Here is a 21,056-nt window from a genome sequence, read left to right on the forward strand (position 1 = left end):
CATATCCCTAAGGACGTGCTATGGCATCTACATTTTTTTCCCCAAGGCAGGCAAAGAGTGAAGGAAAATGGACTCCCCAATGCCTCAGGGGCAATACTGTGAAGAGAGTCTTCTAGATGCTTACCAAACCCCATTTCCTCTTCTTGAGCAGAGAGTTAGACCTGATTTTCAAGCCTTTCTTGCAGTTAGCCATGGCCATGCAACTAAGACTAGTGAAATATGAGCAATAATGTCAGCCTCTTCCAGGCTCAGTCCATAAAACACTCCCAAGGGTGATCTTCCATCTTTTTTTCCCTTCCACCAGCTGTATGTCAATTCTCAGGACACATTGGAAGTCATATTTGAAGGTGGAAAAGTCATCACCAACCTAGATATCCAAACAAAGGAAGACAACTGGTATCCTAAGCATGGGCCATATAATATTACAAGGGAAATAAATCTATTTTTCATGAAGGCTATTTATTATTAAAGTCTATGTGGTCTGACTGGGGGCGGGGAAGAATCAGCCCATAGCTGTCACTATGAAACAGGACAATGAATGGTACAGCAGGAAGGAAGCTTCAAGCATACCAACTCATGCATCTTACAAATGAGGATGCTGATGAAAAGCAAGATAGATGGCATCACTTATCCAAGATCAGATAGCCAGCGAATGGCACTGTCCTGATCTTTTAACTTTGAGTTCAGGCTACCTTGTACTACACCAGTTGACTTCTAGGGCTTTAGAACTAGACAGCACTGTCCAGAATGACCCGCCATCATCACCAATTGAATACAGAGGCAACCAGGGAAGCCCAGTATACTGGAGATTCTTTCTGTCTTCCTCCGGAGAGAATGGCTGAATCTTCTCATCCATATGGCACGCATTGAACACCTCCAAGGAACTGTGAATTGGCCTGTTTTGCTTGCCCAAGACTGTGTTTGGCTTCCCATCCCATTTTCCTCATTCCTTTCTAGTGCTTTCTGGGAACACCTCCCTAGTAAACTATTTGTACTTAAGGGCCTTCTATTTTGAAGTCTTCATGGAAAATTCATCTAAGACACAAAGCATTGTTCAAGTAAGAAAGTGAGTTGGGGGCAAAGGCAGACTCCTTTGTGGCCTAGGGCATCAAGAATGAAGATATATGTTCTCATCTTTATGTTCTGAATCTCTGCATGAAGTACAGGGACTTCCCAGGAGTAGAAGAGAAGGCAGCTCTGGCATCTGCTGGGTGGCAGCTTAGGCATAACAGGATGGCTTTCTGGCCTGGCAATCATTATTCCCCCCAAAGGAAACCCACTGCAATGCTGGGGTAAGTGCTGATCTCAAGTAGCTTTGCAGCCAACAGACATCACATGGATGGTGGAGCCTTAGAGAAAGGGTGTGTGGCATCCCATGGGACACTCGTGGGGATTCTCAGAAAATAAGTTGGGAAGAATTTCATGTTGGAGGTATGACAGGTCAAGTCTTGAATTATTTGAGTGAGGAAGGGTACTGAGTAAGTTTAATTTGCACTGTTTCTAAACAACTTCATTCATATCCATAAGCTTGTGAGATATATCTCCAGTACTTCAAATTTTTTTTAAAAAGAAAGCACTGAAAGATACATCCTAATCCAGAATATATAAAGAACTCAAAAAACTTTACACCAAGAATATAAATAACCCAGTCAACAAATGAGCTAAGGAAATGAACAGACACTTCACCGAAGATCTACAAGCAATCAACAAACATATGAAAAAATGTTCAACATCTCTAGTAATAAGAGAAATGCAAATCAAAACTACCCTAAGATTCCATCTCACCCCAATTAGAATGGCGATTATCAAGAATACAAGTAACAATAAGTGTTGGCGAGAATGTGGGGAGAAAGGTACACTCATACATTGCTGGTAGGGCTGCAAATTAGTGCAGCCACTCTGGAAAGCAGTGTGGAGATTCCTTAGAAAACTTGGAATGGACCCACCATTTGACCCAGTTATCCCACTCCTCGGCCAATACCCAAAGGACTTAACTCAGCATACTACTGAGATACAACCACATCAATGTTCATAGCTGTTCAATTCACAATAGCCAGACTGTGGAACCAACCTAGATGCCCTTCAATTGATGAATGGATAAAGAAACTGTGGTATATATACAATGGAATATTACTCAGTCATAAAGAAGAATAAAATTATGGCATTTGCAGGCAAATGGATGAAGTCGGAGAATATCATGCTAAGTAAGATAAGCCAATCCCTAAAAACCAAAGGACAAATGATCTCACTGATAAGCAGATGATGATATGTAATGTGGGGATGGGAGGGAGGCAAGAATGGAGGAAGGAAGGACTTTATAGAGAAAAAAGAGGGGTCGGTGGGGTGGGGGGAAGGAAAAATAACAGAATGAATCAAACATCATTACCCTATGTAAGTGTATGATTACACAAATGGTATGCCTCTACTTCATGTACAACCAGAGAAACAAGTTGTACTCCATTTGTTTACAATTTTTAAAAATGTAAAAATGTGGAAAAATGTATCTTAAAAGTGAAGATATCAGCATAAGATGATTATATCACTGGGAGAGATCATGAGTCAAAATTCTATCAGATATTGATACTTATTAGAGAAATTTGACCTCCAAGGGGAAAATGGCACAGAGAGGGATGAGCCACACAGCACACACAGGCTCAAGATTGTGGTCCACAGTATCACACTACTACACAGCTTGAGGGTACCTCTTTTCTGCTCAGATGAATGCAAAACATGGGCTAATGAGTCTCTTTCTAAGGCTATCATTCCCACTGGATGTTGCTATACACTCGTTGATGGGCATTTACTATTTATTGTGTGCCTCATTTGAACCAGGACTGTGAGGAAAAGAAGATAGACAAGGATCTTATTTCTGTACCTGTAAGATTCTCATGTGTTCATTCATTAAGAAACAGAACACCAGCTCATTCTCTAGACCCAGAGAATACAGAGATGAGAACACGTGGCCAGCTCTGCCCTTGTGGTGCTACCAGTTCGTTGCTGGGGAAGGGAGCAAACAGAAATGGATGATTATAGAAATTACGGCTGTCATAAGATGTCCACAGGAAGAAACTGTCAGACCCTAAAAGAAATGAGAGGACAAGAGTATAGGGTTGAGATTTAAATGACACCAGAGTTATTGGTCTGTAAGAAGGAAAGGTGTACAGTAGGATGCCTGCCAGAGAAAACAGCCTGAGCAGAGGCAGAACAAGAGGATGATGTGCTGAAACTTCCAACACTTCAATGTGGCTTCCTCACCTTTTATATCAGCATCCACTGCTCCTTCTCTGTACTTGGTTGCATCCTTGATGATCTGCGTCATGTTTGAGGAGAACATGCTAAGGTCTCTGACCGTCCGTAGGTTGAAATGAAACTGAGACGTGGCCATGGCCCTCAGGTTTTCCTCGGAAGCCTTCTGCATCCCCACAGAGATGATCCTCACCCCATCTTTCCGCAGGGCCTTTGAAGCCTCTTCCACATCATCCTCCGATTCGGCTGAAGCCAGGACCACCAAAATAGGAGGAAACAGTTTCCTGTCTCTTCCATTTGTAGGTGCAGAGAAGTAGGTCTTGTGAGCCTCCCGAAGAGCGTTTCCTATCCTCAGGGACCCGCCAATGAACCCGAAGTTCCTCTTGAGGTGGTTCAGCATGGGGTTCCTGCTCCTGAAGGCACTCAGGTTGAATTCATTGTGGAGCATGTCGCTGTACTGGGCCAGGGCCACACGGTACTTGTTGGCCTCTATGGGGAGACTGTTGATCATTTTATTGATGAACGTTCTCACAAATGGGAAGGACTTAACTCCCAGGTGATCAGAGCTGTCCACCAGGAACACGACATCTGCATACTCAGGGCCTGGCCCTGTCAAAATCAAAAGACAATGAAAAGAAAGTTATTGTTCAGTCTTTACATTTTAGACCACTGTAGTCATTTGAGATCATGTCCTCATGTTATAGGTCGAGCAAAATCCCAAGTGTCTTCCAGAAGTCAAACAAAGAATTCCGTGGATCTGGGAATTAGGCTTGAGACCCTTCACAAAATAGAAGACAAAGTAGGCCCGAATCTCCATCATGTTGGCTTGGACCAGACTTCCTTAACAAGACCCCCATAGTGCAATAAATAAAAGTTAGAGTCAATAAATGGGATAGAGTCAAACTAAAAAAATTTTTTCTCAGCACAGGAAACAATCAATAATGTGAAAAGAAAGCCTACAGAATGGGAGAAAATCTTTTCCACACACACTTCAGACAGAGCACTCATCTCCAAAGTTTATAAAGAACTTAAAAAACTTTATACCCAAAATACAAAGGACCCAATCAATAAATGGGCTAAGGAAATGGGCAGACACTTCACAGAAGAACATATACAGGTGATCAACAAATACATGAAAAAGTGCTCATCATCCCTAGTAATTAGAGAAATGCAAATTAAAACCACCCTAAGATTTCATTTAACTCCAATTAGAATGGCTATTATCAAGAACACAAGCAATAATAATTGTTGGCGAGGATGTGGGGGAAAAGATACACTCATCCATTGCTGGAGGAGTTCCAAATTGGTGCAGCCACTCTGGGAAGCAGTATGGAAATTCCTCGGAAAACCTGGAATGGAACCACCATTTGACCCAGCTATCCCACTCCTCAGTTTATACCCAAAGGACTTAAAATCAGCATACTACAGTGATACAGCCACATCAATGTTCACAGCAGCTCAATTCACAATAGCTAGATTGTGGAACCAACCTAGATGCCCTTCAATTGACGAATGGATAAAGAAACTGTGGTATATATACACAGTGGAATATTACTAAACCATAAAGAAGAGTAAAATTATGGCATTTGCTGGTAAGTGATGCTAAGTGAAATAGGCCAAGCCCAAAAAACCAAAGGCCGAATGTTTTCTCTGATAAGTGCATGACAATATATAATGAGGGAGGGTGGCAGGGGGAAGAGAAGAATGAAGGAACTTTGGGTGGTGTAGAGGAAAAAGGGGTGGGAGGGGCTAGGGGACAGAAAGATAGTAGAATGAAACAGACAGTATTACCCTATGTATATGTATGATTACATGAATGGTGTGAATCTACATTGTGTACAACCATAGAAATGAAAAGTTGTACCCCATTTGCATACAATGAATCAAAAGGCAGTCTGTAAAAACAAAAATGATTTTAATTAAAAAAAAATAATTGTCATGTAAAAGGACTTTAGTAAACCTAACCAACAGATTTTTCTTACTCAACTCTATACCAAAGACAACATTTTTTTTCTTTTTCAGAAAAAAAAAAAGCACCAAACTCTAAAACTGTACTAATGGATAAAAAATATGATACCAGCCCCAGAAAGTTCCAAAGTGGTCTGAGGACTAACAGCAATTTTTGGAAAGAGCATAGAGTAAGCAGCTGTCTTGGGCTGGACAGCCTGGAAGCAGAGTCTGAGGCAGGGACTTCAGGTAGATGGGCTCGGTAGGGGCAAGTAGTGGAGGAGCACAACCAGACAGGAATGGAGCAAAGGAACATATCACCAGGTGAAGTCTAGCTTTGGTCTGGTCTTCAAGTGACTCTGATGCACAAATTACTGCAGTTTCCCCTCTTTGAGGAAGAGGACCAGTTTTTTGTATGCCCCTAACAGTCATCAGCTGCAGGCCATCCCCAGAAATTGGAGGGAAGGAGCAGAGGTGATAGGCATCACCCCTTAGGTAAGGAGGCTCTGGGAAAACCAGAAATGAATGGCAGCTGGGGCTGTTTCAGGTAATATTGACAGCAGCTGGGGAAGGGTGCACCCGCCTGATTGAATCTGGGCATGGGGAGGCACCAATAGTGTTCATGTCAGCTATCTCTGTCAGTCACCTCCACTCCCAAAATTAATGATCTGATGGAAAAGGTCCAACAATGGGCTCTTTCAAAGTAACTCAGAAACTCATCATGAAATCCTATGGTGGCACAGTGCAGGGTTGCAAATACTTTCAACTGTTGAGAGGAAAGAAGGAAAACCTCGCTTTCACACTCCATACACACAAATGTTGAATATCTCTTAGTGGAAATGCTGGGGACCAGAGTGTTTCAGATTCTGAAGGTTTTTTGAAATTTTGGAATAGTTGTAAGTATATAATGATATTTGGAGGGGATAGCTGCAATTCAAGTCTAAACATGAAATTTATGTTTCATATACACCTCATAACATATAGTCTGGAGGAGTTTTTACACAATATTTTGACTGCAACCTGCCACATAAAGTCCGGTATGGAATTTTCCACTTAGGTGTCATGTCAGAGCTCAAAACATTTTGGATTTTGAATCATTTCAGATTAAGGACTTCAGGATTAGGGATGCCCAACCTGTATCTTTCATGTTTGTGAGGGAGAAAAAAAGGCAGGCAATGGTTTAGCCCCAAAAATACTTAGAATGTTTTTTCTGTGGGGTCTCTTTTCTTCCATTTTAGGCCACAATTCAAACTGGCCTATAAACATTAAGGATTGACTCTATTCACAAAGATGTGGAACACCGAGACTTAAGCAAGCCAACGAACAATCAAAGTTTTTCAAGCCACGAGTATGTGGTTGATGACCCCGCTCCCCGGTATTGTACCATCTTTGAGAAATTAATGCCAGGTACATTGATGTTTTGTAAATTCTTTATTTCTCTGTTTGTTAAAATAAAGTTTGATAAGATCTAAAAAATATTTATTTTCCCAAACAACAATAAACATAAAAATACTAGTACCTGGGCTCTGATCTGCCAACACTTCAGTCCAAAGGATTAGGGCAACTATGATTAGGTGGATCTTCATTTCGTTAGTGGAGTTTTCTTGCTTTTATTCTGAAAAAAAAAATTATATATGTATATGTAAAAATTTTTCATATATACATATATATATATACATATATGCATATATATATTTGCAATATGATAAATCTTAATGAACACTGTTGGAATAGTTGGAGGGCATGAATACACTGTAAACAAGTCTTTATCAAGAAGTCCCAACCTCTTTTATCAAGCTTATTTTTGAAAATAGATAATGCTTATGCTTGCTAAGCCCTTAACATGACTCAAGTACCTTTCTCAGTGTTTAACAAGTATCATCTAAATTCATCCTCATAACAATCTTAGAAAGAGGTGCAATTGGGCTGGGGTTATGGCTCCGTGGTAGAGCGCTCGCCTAGCATGTGTAAGACCCTGGGTTCGATCCTCAGCACTACATGAAAATAAAATAAAGGTATTATGTCCACCTGCAACTAAAAAACAAATTTTTTTAAAAATTCAAAAAACAAAGAGATGCAATTATTATAGCACATGATAGGGAAACTGAGGCACCAGGTGACTTGAAAAGTGGTGGATCTAGGACACTACCCCAGACAAGGTGATTGCCACACCCATGCCCTCAGCGGCTATGCCTCAATCCTTATATAAAATCCACAACTTCACACAAGGTATGCAGTCATGATTTTTTGCCCCCTATCATTATGCTGACCAGGACTCTGGTATATGTGTATAGCAGTTCAAAAAGTCAGCAGTTACTTGTGTTTTCTTCATTAAATGCTTGTGAGAACTGTTCTCTCACAGTTATAAGCAGTCTTACCAATCCAGTTCATCATCTTTCTCCACATAGTTCACAATCAATCAGAAATCTTCATGAAAAATTAGAATATCATAGAAATTCCATCAAATCAAAGTCATTCTTTATTTAAAAAAATAGATTAAAATGACCAATACTAAAAAATACATCTGCCTTAAATGAGATACTAAAGATATAAGGGCTGATTTTTATTCTAGAGTTGATTTTTCTAGCAGTTCTTTTGAAATTGCTGATCACAGAGGTCCCAAGACACCAGAGTGGGGATCCTAGTACTTAGAAAGGATTGAATCACACACATCTCTAAGGCTTCTCCTGACTAAAATTCTCTGATTCTTTGATGCTATCATTGGCAGAGGGTGTCATAAACAAGTGATACTTTTTAGAAGTTAATTTGCCATTTTCAGGTAGATAAGTCCCCCAAATAGATTTTGAGGTTCTAGAAACTCCAAGCTTAAAAAACTACCAAGTGCACCAACTCACTCATTTTCACAATTTCCAGGGCTCAAACTCTCAGAGACGAATTGGGAACTTAAAACTAACATCAGGCCAGGTGCAGTGGCACACGCCTATAATCCCAGAGACTAGGGAAGCTGAGGTAGGAGGACCATGAGTTCAAAGTCAGCCTCAGCAACTTAACGAGGCCCTAAGCAACTCAGTGAGACCCTGTCTCTAAATAAAATACAAAAACGGCTGGAGATGTGGTTTGGTGGTTAAGCGCCCCGGGGTTCAATCCCCAGTATGGGAAAAAAAAAAAAAAAAAACAACCCACACAACTAGCATTAGCTTTGAGCCCACTGCAGGGGGAATAACAGCCAAACTGATCTAGAGAGAAGTCTCCACACACTGAATGCTGGGCAGCAACCAGCTGGCCCTGCTGTTTCCTGTGGGGATATTCATCACATGCAAATCACAGAGCATTGGGGAACAAAACTTTCCAGGATACAAATAGAAGGTCATGATGAAATAATGATTAATCACCTCCCTTTTTCTGATTACATTCCTTTGACCAAAGGAATAAATATCTGTAAAGACAAATATCACACATGCTTAATGGTAAGCCATGCTTCCTATGGGGCAGTCCGTTTTGTAACACATGGCATGAAGTCTTAAAGAGGATAAAAAAAAAAGCTTAGTTTAGCAAAATAAAAAAGCACACGATAAAGCTTGCAACCTTCTGGCAGGTTCTGACACTAAAGGAACATGGAAATTACTTAGTAAGTTTTAATAACACAGCAAGGTGTTAGTGTAAGTCTTGAGCCCACTGGATTGGAAATACATATGTAAACAGTTAATTGGAGGTTAACACTGCTAAATCTCAACTCAGAAACAACATAAATAGCATTCTGAAGCCACCAGGCTTAATTTCTTTTTCTTTCCTTTTGCAGCTATACAGCTAAAGAAGCAAGAGATCCTAAGTACAGTAAAAATTAAAGGTCAGGTCATCTCTTCTGTCCTTCCTGCAGGGCTCGCCCTCCTCTTTTCCTGGTTAATAATCCCTCATTCAGCATAAAGGCAGTACAAACAGGTCAAGACCCTGCTCTGGCCAGAATATGGAGTTCCAGCAGAGGGGGAAGGGTACAACTTCAGGACCTGCAACCTCCAGCTTGTTGAAAGCAGGACTGAACCCTCATCTCTCACTATAGTAAATGTTCCACCTTCCTAGCTCAGTGCATGCTCTAGAGTGGGTTCTCAAGAAATATTTGTTGACTCAAGTTAATTACTTAGGAGGTAATAAGAAGCTTCATCAATACAGCCACTGCCAATCAACTGCCTTTCAAACCTCACACAGCAGCAATTCCAGGCATTTCTAGAGCAAAAGATCGTGTCTGGAGTATCCTGAGATTGAAAAAGCGATGGTCTATAAATAGGAAGCAAACTCCACCAGTTTTAACAATTATGTAACAAGTCATACTACTGTATTGGACCATTCTAAACAAGTTCTGATGGAGGTGGGGGTTGGGGGGAGCCTGCTCTAGTAGGGAAGGCTTTGGGATAGTCCTAGTTCCACCTTTGCAAAAAGCAAAGACTTTTCAAATCCCCCAGGGTCAGCCCAGATGGGGAAGGGAGTTTTGGCAGCAGTACCAAGACCAGTTTGTCCTATAATGCAGGATAAAGCACATGAGAAGCAAGAATGTTGAGTTCTGGTTTGGCTGGAGGGTGGATTGAGAGGGCCCAGGGATGCTGTGAAAGGGCTGATTCTTTGCATCAGGTGGACCTTTGCTAGAAAGACTCTAACTGCACTTCCCAAAACTCAGGCTATCTTAGGCATAAAGGGGAAGAGGAGATATCAAGGATCCAAAATAGAGAGGTGCCTACAATTAGAGTACACAGCTCATCAGTAGAATCAAACAGTCTCTCATGATTTTCTTTCTGGGGCAATGTCTGCTATCTTCTTCTAAGGACATGTTCGTCCAAATAAATCATATTAGAACTGAAGGCAGGAATGCTGTGCCCCCATCTTCTAAAATTAAGACAGATAAGGCACATGAGAAACATAGACTGCGGCTTAATTAACAAATCTACCAACTGTCACGTCCAACTCTGCCATTTATAGCTACTTCATGGAACTACTTACTATAGGTTCTTGGACACAAAGAGTGAAATACATAAAATATTCCCTCCAAGAGCATACAGTCAGTCTATCTGGGGAATTAAGACAATTTTGCTAAAATATAAAATACAGACAATACCAAATGCTAAGTCCTATGTAAGGTCAGGAAATGTCACAAGCCCATTAGTTTTTACTAAAATGTCACTGAAAATCCAATCATACAATATGGGTGGCACCTACTTTGGTGCCAGGCACACAGTAGATGTATAGTGAGTATTTGTTGAAAGAATGGATGAACCTGTTGTTTCAGAATATATTGAAAAGAACTGAATCACAATGCAGTTTAAAAATAGAACATAACATTTCAGAGTCCGTTATATGAAAATGTACCGAAAAGCAACAAGCAAAAGCACTTGATATACTCTTAAGGCTTTCAAAACTTTGATCAAGGGTAGCAGAAAATATCAAAGAATTAGAACTCATAATTAAAATTATAAGCTCCTTTCTGAGACTTGATTCTCTAATCTACAAAAAAAGAGGGTCAGACATCAGTTCAAAATTTCACTTTGTGAATTAGGGTTCAGATCATCTAGGGACATGGGCTCTGCCAAAGGCATAAAATGGGGTTCCATCTCTTGAAGGTCTGGGCCTCTCAGACTGAAGACCCCTCAGAAGGGCATGAACTCACCCTTCTTGCCAGAAATTTGGCAGAAACTACAGTGATGCATCCAGAAGTTTCCTCTGTCAGAGGGCACAACCATGACTTACCTTTCAACCACTTAATCCATGAGTTTCTTATGGGATCACCAGATTTTTTAAACAAAGATTTCCAGAGTAAGGCTATCTTGCTTATATTTCTAATACTTCCACTTGCCAAAACATCATGTGACCTGTTATATCACAGGGAAATAAATGACATTGGACCATAGCTACTTTCCAAATCATGACGCCTCCAAATCAAGACCATCACCATCTACGCCCTCAATGCCTTATTTCCACTGAGGGTGCAGCCCAGCTCCCTGTGGCAGTTAGATCTCCCTGGGGTCTGAATGTGTGCCTTATTCTTGGAATTGCTGCTGAGAAAACAGAACATGATTCTAGGTTTTCATTACATCTTACTTAAAGAGGAAAAAGTTGTGGGCTTGTGATTCTCAATCTTGGGTGCACACTGGAGAACTATTAGAAACTACTGATGGATGATCCCACTCCAAAAGTCTCTGACTCAGCTGATCAGGAATCTGCCTGAGCACTGGGATTGTTCTGTTGGTGCAATACAATTATACAAAATAGTGGGATGCCATATTTATATATGCATATAACATAATTTGATCAATCTCATTCCCCAGTACCTTCCCTTTCCTTCCCTTCCTCCCTCCCCTGGTCTGCTTGCCTTACTCTACTGATCCACTTTCTACCTTCTATTGCTGTTATTATTATTTTAATTAGTGCATTATAGCTATATATATACACATATATATGATATGCATATATGATTCATTGTGGTACATTCATACATAGACATAGCATAATGTGGCATATTTCATTCCCCAATACTTCCCCATCACCTCCTCCTCTCATCTCTCATATTCTCTCTCTCTCTCTCTCCCTCATTCTCTCCCTCCCTCCCTATCTCTGGCTCCTCCATACAAAACAAAACTTGACTGAGTGTGGTTTATTTCACTCAGCATAATGTTTCTCAGTTCCATCCATTTACCCATGAGTGACATAATTTCATTCTTCTTTGTGTCTGAGTAAAACTCCATTGTGTATATATGCCACATTTCTTTTTTTAAATTTTTCTATAATAGCCTTATTTATAATTGCCCCAAACTGGAAGCAACAAAGATATCCCTCAACAGATGAATGAATAGACAAATTATGGTTATATCCATACAAAAGCATAGTGTTCATTGATTATAAGAAATGAACTACTATACTACATTTTCTTTATCCATTCATCTGTTGATGGTCACCTAGACTATTTCCATATCTTGACCATTGTGAATTGTGCTGCTATGAACATGGATACCCATGTATCACTGTAGTATGCTGATTTTAGAACTTTTGGATAAATACCAAGGAGTGAGATAGCTGGGTTACAGAGTGGATGCTTTCCTAGTCTTTTGAGAAATCTCCATATTGCGCTTTCCATAGTGTTGTACTAACTTGCAATCTCACCAAAAATGTATAAATGTACATTTTCCCCAACATCCTCGCCAGCAATTATTGTTCTTTGTATTCTTGATGACTGCCATTCTAACTTGGCATTCCCCTGATTGCTAAGGATGTTGAACATTTTTTTCAAATATTTGTTGGTCATTTGTATTTCGTTTTTTGAGAAATGTCCATTTAGATGTTTGACCATTTATGGAAGGATTGTTGGGCAGGAGTGGGGAGTTGTTGTTAATTTTTTTTAGTTCTTTATATAATGTTAGCCTTATGTTTGCTTCTAGCAATTTCAGTGTTTTGGGTTTAATTCCCATGTCTTTGGTCCACTTTGAGTTGATTTTTGTGCAGAGGGAGAGATAGGGGTGTACATTTCATCTTCTATATATGGATATCCAATTTTCCCAGCACGATTTTTTAAAAGGTTGTCTTTTTGTCAATGTATGGTTTTGACCCTTTTGTCAAGAATCAGATGACTATATGTGGATTTGTCTCTGTGTCTTCTATTCTACTCGGTTGGTTTTCATGTCTGTTTTTATGCCAATATCATGCTGTTTTGTTATTATGGCTCTGGGTATAACTTGAGATCAGGTACTGTGATGACTCCAGCATTGCTTTTTGGCTTTGAATTGCTTTGGCTATTCTGGGTCTTTTATTTTTCTTCCAAATAAATATTAGAATTGTTTTTCTAGTTCTGTGAGGAATGTCACTGGTATTTTGAGGGGGATCACACTGAACCTATAGTTTACTTTCATTGATATGGCCATTTTGAAAATATTAATTCTGCCTATGCAAGGACATAAAAGATCTTTCTACCTTCTAAGTCTTCAATTTCTTTCCTTAGTGAACACTGGGGTTTTTTTAAGTATTCCAGGTAATTCTGATGTACAGCCAAGGTTGAGAGCTATTGGGTTAGGTCATCCTGAATGGTCTCTAGAAAAAATGCTGCAGTACAGTCCTCAATGGCTTTAACTGGGAATTATGGTCAATGATGACTATAGCAATGTGTTGTCTAGAAGTTTACACGAGGTCATACATATAAAGTGTCTTATAGGAGACATCTATTGATTTTGCTTGCCCAATTCTGATTATTCATAATACATTATTTTGAAGAATCCCTTTCCCTACTTTCAATCCATGTAGTTGCTGGAATCTTGACCTGACCCCTATTTCAGAAAGGACACTTGACCTAAGCCAGCATTGCTACATTCACTGTGATTTATCCAACTATGAGTGCTTGACCTAGACCATCAAATCAGAGACAATAAGCATCAGCCAATGCTCAGGCTTTTACTAGACCTATTGGGAAGGAAAAGTCCTCTTGCTGCTGAGGTGGCTTAACTGGTGGGACAGAATCCTGCGGCTTCTGGAGTCACCTTGCTACCATGAAAGAGAACCTCGAAATGAAAAGAGATGTATTTGTAATGACATCAATTCAGTACCTTCCTCAGCCTGACCAATTCCTGGACTTTGTGTTTCAGTTCATAAGCAAAAGAGTCATAACAAAGGTGCATTTGTTATGCACTTTTGAAGCTGCTTGGATACCAGGTGGTATATCCAACAATGGGGCCTCTAAGATAATTCCTTCCCTGTGCAACTTTGTAGATCCAGACTCACTAGAGAGTTCTTAAATTCCTAGTCTGACCAAACGAGTTGACCAAACACCATGGTATCCATACTTTTCTATCATTTGCCCAAGTCTAAACAGTCCTTATATAAAAGTCACAGTTATGCTTCAGAAACTTCCTGTCTGCTCCCACACCCACCTTCCATTGTTCCCATGATCCAGATACTCAGTTCCCAAACATTAAAGCATTTTTTAACAACTCAAGCATATATTTTATCAATCTATTGCTTGTTTGTTTCTGTTTACTGTTTTTTTGTCTCATCTTTAGTGTAAGTTTTGAAAGAAAGGACCATGTTTTTACTAAGGGGCTGCCCTAATACAACACAAAGCAAGTAAATGAGTGCTAAATTTAATCCAGTGAATTCAGCAGAAATACTGGGATAATAAACAGTTGAATATATAGAGTATGATCTCAATTTTATAATGCCAAATATATTTGTTTCTAAAATTTGGAGGCTGAAGCTTTTTTAAATTTTTTTATTTGTTCTTTATAGATATACATGACAGTAGTGGATTTTGACATATTATATATAAATGTAGTATAACTTTCCATTCTTGTGGTTGTCCATGAAGTGGAGTTACACTGGTCATGTATTCAAATATGAACATAGAAAGTAATGTCCAATTCATTCTACTGTCTTTCCTATTCCCATCCCCCCTTCCTTCCCTTCATTCCCCTTTGTCTAATCCAATGAACTTCTACTCTTCCCTCCCCTACTGTCTTATTGTGTTTTAGCATCTGCATATCAGAGAGAACATTGGACTTTTGGTTTGGGGTGATTGGCTTATTTCACTTAGCATGATAATCTCCAGTTCCATCAGTTAACTAGTAAATGCCATAACTTCATTCCTCTCTACAGCTAAGTACTAGTCCACTGTGTATATATGCCATGTTTTCTTCATCCAGTCATCTGCTGGAAGGGCAACTAGTTTGGTTCCATAGTTTAGCTTTAGTGAACTGAGCTACTATAAACATTGATGTGGCTCACTCACTATAGTATGCTGATTTTAAGTCCTTTGGGTATATACTGAGGAGTGGGATAACTAGGTCAAATGGTGGTTCCATTCCAAGTTTTCTGAGGAATCTCCATACTGCTTTCCAGAGTGATAGCACCAATTTTCAGTCCCGCCAGCAATGTATGAGCATACATTTTCCCCCACATCCTCATCCTCACCACCAACACTTAGTTTTTTATTCTTTTTTTTTTTTTTTTATTGAACCCAGGGGTGCTCAACCTCTGACCCTAAGCAACATTACCATCCCCTCTTTGTATTTTATTTAGAAATGGGATCTCGCTGAGTTGCTTAGTGCCTTGCTAAGTTGCTGAGTCTGGTTTTGAACTTGCAATCCTCCTGCCTCAGCCTCCCAAGCTTCTGGAATTTCAGGCATGCACCACCACACCCAGCTTGTTACTTTTATTCTTGATTATTGCCATTCTGACTGGAGTGAGATGAAATCCCAGTATAGTTTTAATTTGCATTTCTCTAATTGCTAGAGATATTGAACATTTTTTCATATATATGTTGACCCATCATATTTCAGTTGAAGGCATTTTTAATTCATTCTTTTAAAATTATTCTTTTGAGTAATGCAAACATAAAACATTGAGGTGAAAAGTCGTAAATATAAGACATAGTTTCCTAGAACAATACCAATCTAATGACTGTGATCCCAGCACAATGGTTAGTGGTACCTTGTTTCTCTCTTAAAAGTTTCCTAACTTCTTGATTTCTAGTCTGGCATGAGGTAACTTGAAAGTCGTTACTCTGCCCTAAAAATATGTTTAAAAACTGAGCAAACTGAAAATCAACAACTCTTCCTAATTGCAGACAATCTGCTACCTCCAAAATTTGAGAGTTACACAGGTGGATACAGAGAATTGCAAACTAACAGAGCAGAAGCTTATGAGCTAAAACTTGGGTGGGAATCAGTACTAGGGTTAAAAAATCCAAATTGTATTTGACAAATTGCTAGAGGCAATTTATGTACAAGTTTGAGAGTTAAAAACTCCAGGGAGAACCAGACATAGGGCAGACACCACACTAAGAAGTTCTCACAGTGAGATCAAAGCAAAACTACCCTATGCAACAGCAGGGTAAAGGGGAAAAAAATCATTTTGAAATGCACTATAGTACACTGTTCTTAACAAAGTCTGACTGCAAAAGAAATTATTACCAGAGGCAAATCTACTTGGATTTATCAGAGTCAAACTGTCCTCGGGTGGGGGAGGGAAATACCCAACTCCAGTCCCTTCTGGCCATCTTGTCCTGACAATAGCAAGACCCCACCATGTTCTCTACAAGAAACCCACTTGAACCATAAAGACATATAGGTTAAAAGTAAATGGATAGAGAGTCTGTGGTGTCGCGGGGAGTGAGGCTGGTCGCTGCGACTGTGTTGCAGGAAGAGAGAGGGGCCTGAAGCTGCAAGGACACGGCGGAGCACTGAGACCGGCCGAACGTCATGGAGAGCTCAGGAGAACATCCGAGCCCACAGGCCCGGTATCCCGGGGATAACCGCATCCACGACGGCGACTTTGTGGTGCTGAAACGGGAAGATGTGTTCAAAGCAGTGCAGGTCCAGCGGAAAAAGAAATAGTTCAGCAGTTAATTGAAAATAGTACAACATTTCGAGACAAGACAGAATTTGCTCAAGATAAATATATTAAAAAGAAGAAAAAGAAATATGAAGCCATCATAACTATTTTGAAGCCATCTACCCGTATTCTTTCAATTATGTATTATGCAAAAGAACCTGGAAAAATTAACCACATGAGATATGATACACTAGCCCAGATGCTGACCTTGGGAAATATCCGTGCTGGCAATAAAATGATTGTAATGGAAACATGTTCAGGCTTGGTGCTGGGTGCAATGATGGAACGAATGGGAGGTTTTGGCTCCATTATTCAGCTCTACCCTGGAGATGGACCTGTTAGGGTAGCAACAGCATGTTTTGGATTTCCCAAATCTTTCCTCAGTGGTCTTTACGAATTCCCCCTCAACAAAGTGGACAGTCTCCTAAATGGAACATTTTCTGCTGAGATGTTATATGCAGAGCCAAAAGACAGTGCATCAGTTGAAGAAAGTAATGGCGCACTTGAGGAAAAGCAGAATTCTAAACCAGACAATGAAGACAGCATGGCCGAGGCCCCAGAGAGCAATAACCCAGAACAAGAATCGATGGAGGTTGTTCCTCAAGATCCAGAATATAAGGAGCCTAAAGAAAGAGGAAGCAAAAAAGATTATATTCAGGAAAAGCAAAGGAGACAAGAAGAGCAGAGGAAAAGACACTTGGATGCTGCTGCTCTGCTGAGTGAAAGGAACACAGATGGTTTAATTGTGGCCAGTCGTTTCCATCCCACTCCATTGCTGCTGTCTTTGCTAGACTTTGTGGCCCCTTCAAGGTCTTTCGTGGTCTACTGTCAGTATAAAGAGCCTTTGTTGGAATGCTACACAAAACTGCGTGAGAGGGGAGGTGTCATCAACCTCAGGTTGTCTGAAACCTGGCTCAGAAATTATCAGGTTTTGCCAGATCGAAGTCATCCCAAGCTGCTGATGAGTGGAGGTGGAGGTTACCTTCTGTCAGGCTTCACTGTTGTCTTGGACAACCTTCGAGCAGACACCAGCCTCAAGTCCAGTGCGAGCACCTTAGAATCACACAAGACTGGGGAGCCAGCAGCTAAAAGACAGAAATGCCCAGAGTCTGGCTCGTAACTTTTCAAGAATGGCTTTGATTTTTGTTCTCAGGCATTCTGCAGTTAAAACTTAAACTTTAAATGTCATAACTAATTTTTTTGTCTGTATGCGTATTCTGAGAATAAGAAAGTGGCTGTATACCCCTTCCTGAGGAGAAGGAATAGCCTTTGTCCACTTCCGACGCAGATGTGTTTAATCTGTCTAAACTGAAACTCAAGTATGCAGTAGTGGATTGATGGGACAATTTTGTTTAACAAAAATCCTCTGAGTATTTCTAAATACTCTGCAAATATCGAATTTCAGCATCCTGAAAATGTATTTGTACAAGACCTTGTTTGCATTTTAAGCTAACTGGAATAACACAATATAGCTAAAACTTGATGGGTACCAAAGGGAAGGAATTTGTGGAAGAAATTTCCTCTGCTCATTCCATTCTCTTCAATATAAGCAATATGAATGTGTGAATATATGAAATTTATAGTACCAAAAATATCCATTCTATTCCCCAGTGTAGAATGAGCATTTTTTAAATGCTAGGTTCTATTATTCTAATAGTTTTCAACCTGAGAAAGTTCCAAGTATTCATTTTACTGCCTTTTTTTTTTTTTTCTTTTTTTTCCTTTTTTTTCTTGGTACATTAGAAAAGTTTAGTAGGTACTTTTTGGCATTAATTTGCCAATCCTTTTATTCTCTGTTCCAAATAAAATGACTAGAATTTTTATATGATGCTTAGTTAAAATAATTGTTTTTCCCAGAGACCTAAGGATTATACAACATGCATGCATGTATATATATGCACACTTGTGCACACACATATATATGTATGTATAGGTGATGGTATACACATATATACACATGCACACACACGTATATGGGTGTCTAGGTGTTCGTATATATATGTATATACACACAGAATTACTACCTATATAATATACACTCACAAAGAGAACATACTATTTATTTGAACTATGATAAAATTTTGGGCAGGACTTAGACCAGTTCTCATTGCACTGGTGTTGGCTCCTTGTCAAATGTTTTTTAAAAGTGCCTTTTTCTGGTGATTATTAATACTGGTCTGAAGAGCTCTGCCATGATTAGGTGGTTAACCTTTATAAGCTCTGAAAAATTATAATCAAATTATTTAATCATCTGTTGCAACAAATAAAAGTGTTCTGAGCAAGCCAAGGCTCTTCTCCATTTGAGAATCGTCTTGCTCTCTAGAACATGCTCTTGTGTATCGTTCACGTTGTCATAGTATAGAGGGGTATTATCCAATGAGGAATCTCAGGAAAAATTTTCCTCCTAACAGCATGTCCTATTCTGATAATGGCCAGTGTGATTACCAAAAGTACAATTTTGATTCATTTTTCTTAAAACAGTTGTTTTTAAAGAATAAAAGTTTCCTACTATGAAAAAAAAAAAAGTAAATGGATAAAGATACACCATGCTAATGCTAATCAAAAGAAAGCAGAGGTAGCAATCTCAGGCTGGGCAGACTTCAAAACAAGGAGAGTTATCAGGGATAAAGAAGGGCACGATAAGATGATAAAAGGGTCAGTCCTTACAAAGTAAATGCCTAACAAAAGTATCAAACTGTTTGAGACAAATACTGACAGAACTTCAAGAAAAAATACATGGATTCACTATTACAGCTGGAGTTTCAACACCCCTGTATCAGAAATGGACAGATTCAGCAGACAGAAATCAAGAGGCCATAACTGAACAAGAATATCATCAATCATGGAAAAAATGGACATCGATAGACTACTTCATCCAAGAATAGAGGGATACACTTCTTCTCCAGCTCACAGGGAACATTTACCAAAACAGGCCAAATTCTGGGTCATAAAACACAACTTAACAAATACAAAAAGAAATAGAAAAACATGATGTCTGCTCTTGGGCCACAATGGAATAAAATCAGAAGTCAATAACAGAGAATGGGAACATTCCAAAATATGTAGAGCTTAAACAATGTACTTTTTTATTAGATCATTATAGTTCATTTTGACAAAATCAAAACGTGCATGGAATTTTACTTATTTCATTTCGGACCCTGTTCTCCACCCTCCCTCCTCTCCTCCCTCCCCCTATTCTCCCTCCTCTACTAATCTTCTTTCTGCTTATTTGTTTTTTTCTGGATTGGTGCTTTCTACAGACAGGTAAAGGTGAAATTCCCTGTGGTATATTTACATAATGTGATTTGGTTAAATTCATTCCCCATTTCCTCCCCTTTCTTGTCCCTCCTCCCTCCCTCTCAATCTCCTTCTTCTACTCCACTAATCCTCCCTTTATCTTTACAATAGCCAATCCAGTCCTCCCTCGTTTTCCCCTTACTTTTCTATAGCTTCTTAATAAGAAAGAAAACATTCAACCCTTGATTTTCTGAGTCTCATTATTTCACTTAGCATGATGCTCCCCACTTCTGTCCACTTACCAGCAAATGCCATAATTTTATTCTTCTTTGTGGCTGAGTAAAACTCCTTTGTGTATATATACCATATTTTCTTAATCTATCTATCTATTGACAGGCATCTGGGCTGATTCCATTATTTGGTTATTGTGAATTGTACTGCTATAACACTGAGGTGGTTGTGTTGCTATAGTATGCTGATTTTAGTTCTTTTGGATAAATCACAAGGAGTGGGACAGCTGAGTCATAAGGTGGTTCCAGTCTTAATTTTGGGGGGAAACTCAGTACTTCTTTCAGAGTAGTTATACTAATTTAAAGTCCTAACAATAATGAGTGAGTATACCTTTTTTGCAATATCCTAGTCAGCATTTATTAGTATTAAAATAGTGTGCTTCCAAAGGAAACAATCAATGTGTAAAGAGAGCCTACAGAGTGGGAGAAAAATCTTTACCACACTCACCTTAGATAGAGCATTAATCTCCAGGATATATAAAGAAATCAGAATACTTAATACCAAAAAAACAAATAACCCAATCAATAAATGGGCTAAGAAACTGAACAGACACTTCACAGAAGAAGAAATACAATTGATCAACAAATAAATGAAAAAATGTTCATCATCTCTAGCAATTATAGAAATGCAAATCAAAACTACTCTAAGATTTCATTTCACTTTAGTCAGAATGAGAATTATCAAGAATATAAGCAACAATAAATGTTGGCAAGGATGTGGGGGAAAAGGTACACTCATACATTGCTGGTGGAACTGCAGATTGGTGCAACCACAATGGATGGCAGTATGGAGATTCCTCAAAAAACTTGGAATAGAACCATCATTTGGCCCACTTAACCCACTCATTGGTTTACACCCAAATGAATTAAAATCAGCACATTACAGTAATACAGTCATATCAATGTGTATACCAGCTCAATTCACAATAACTAAACTATGGAACCTTCAATAGATGAACAGATAAAGAAAATGTGGTACATACACACAATGGAATATTACTCAGGCTTAAAAAAGAATGA

General features: G+C 39.2%; 2 protein-coding genes across 2 annotated transcripts in view; one reads left to right on the forward strand and one right to left on the reverse strand.

Moving 5' to 3' along the window:
- Col6a5 (collagen type VI alpha 5 chain) overlaps nucleotides 1–21,056 on the reverse strand; it is a 160,271-nt gene that overhangs the window by 89,148 nt on the left and 50,067 nt on the right. Inside the window, exons 2-3 of the mRNA XM_047564445.1 lie at nucleotides 6,713–6,808; nucleotides 3,256–3,855 (exon numbers count right to left, since the gene is read on the reverse strand). Of these exons, the coding sequence (XP_047420401.1) occupies nucleotides 3,256–3,855; nucleotides 6,713–6,779 (667 nt within the window). The 5' untranslated portion in view covers nucleotides 6,780–6,808. The remainder of the gene's footprint in view (nucleotides 1–3,255; nucleotides 3,856–6,712; nucleotides 6,809–21,056) is intronic.
- Nucleotides 16,523–17,840, forward strand: LOC124992987 (tRNA (adenine(58)-N(1))-methyltransferase non-catalytic subunit TRM6-like). The gene has a single exon (XM_047564446.1). The coding sequence runs from the start codon at nucleotides 16,649–16,651 to the stop codon at nucleotides 17,627–17,629; it is 981 nt and encodes a 326-aa protein (XP_047420402.1). The 5' UTR covers nucleotides 16,523–16,648; the 3' UTR covers nucleotides 17,630–17,840.

Source organism: Sciurus carolinensis, chromosome 9, assembly GCF_902686445.1.
Source record: "Sciurus carolinensis chromosome 9, mSciCar1.2, whole genome shotgun sequence".
NCBI lineage: Eukaryota > Metazoa > Chordata > Mammalia > Rodentia > Sciuridae > Sciurus > Sciurus carolinensis.

Coding starts and splice junctions, on each gene's coding strand:
- LOC124992987 (XM_047564446.1), top strand. CDS start 16,649: ATGTATTATGCAAAAGAACCTGGAAAAATTAACCACATGAGATATGAT.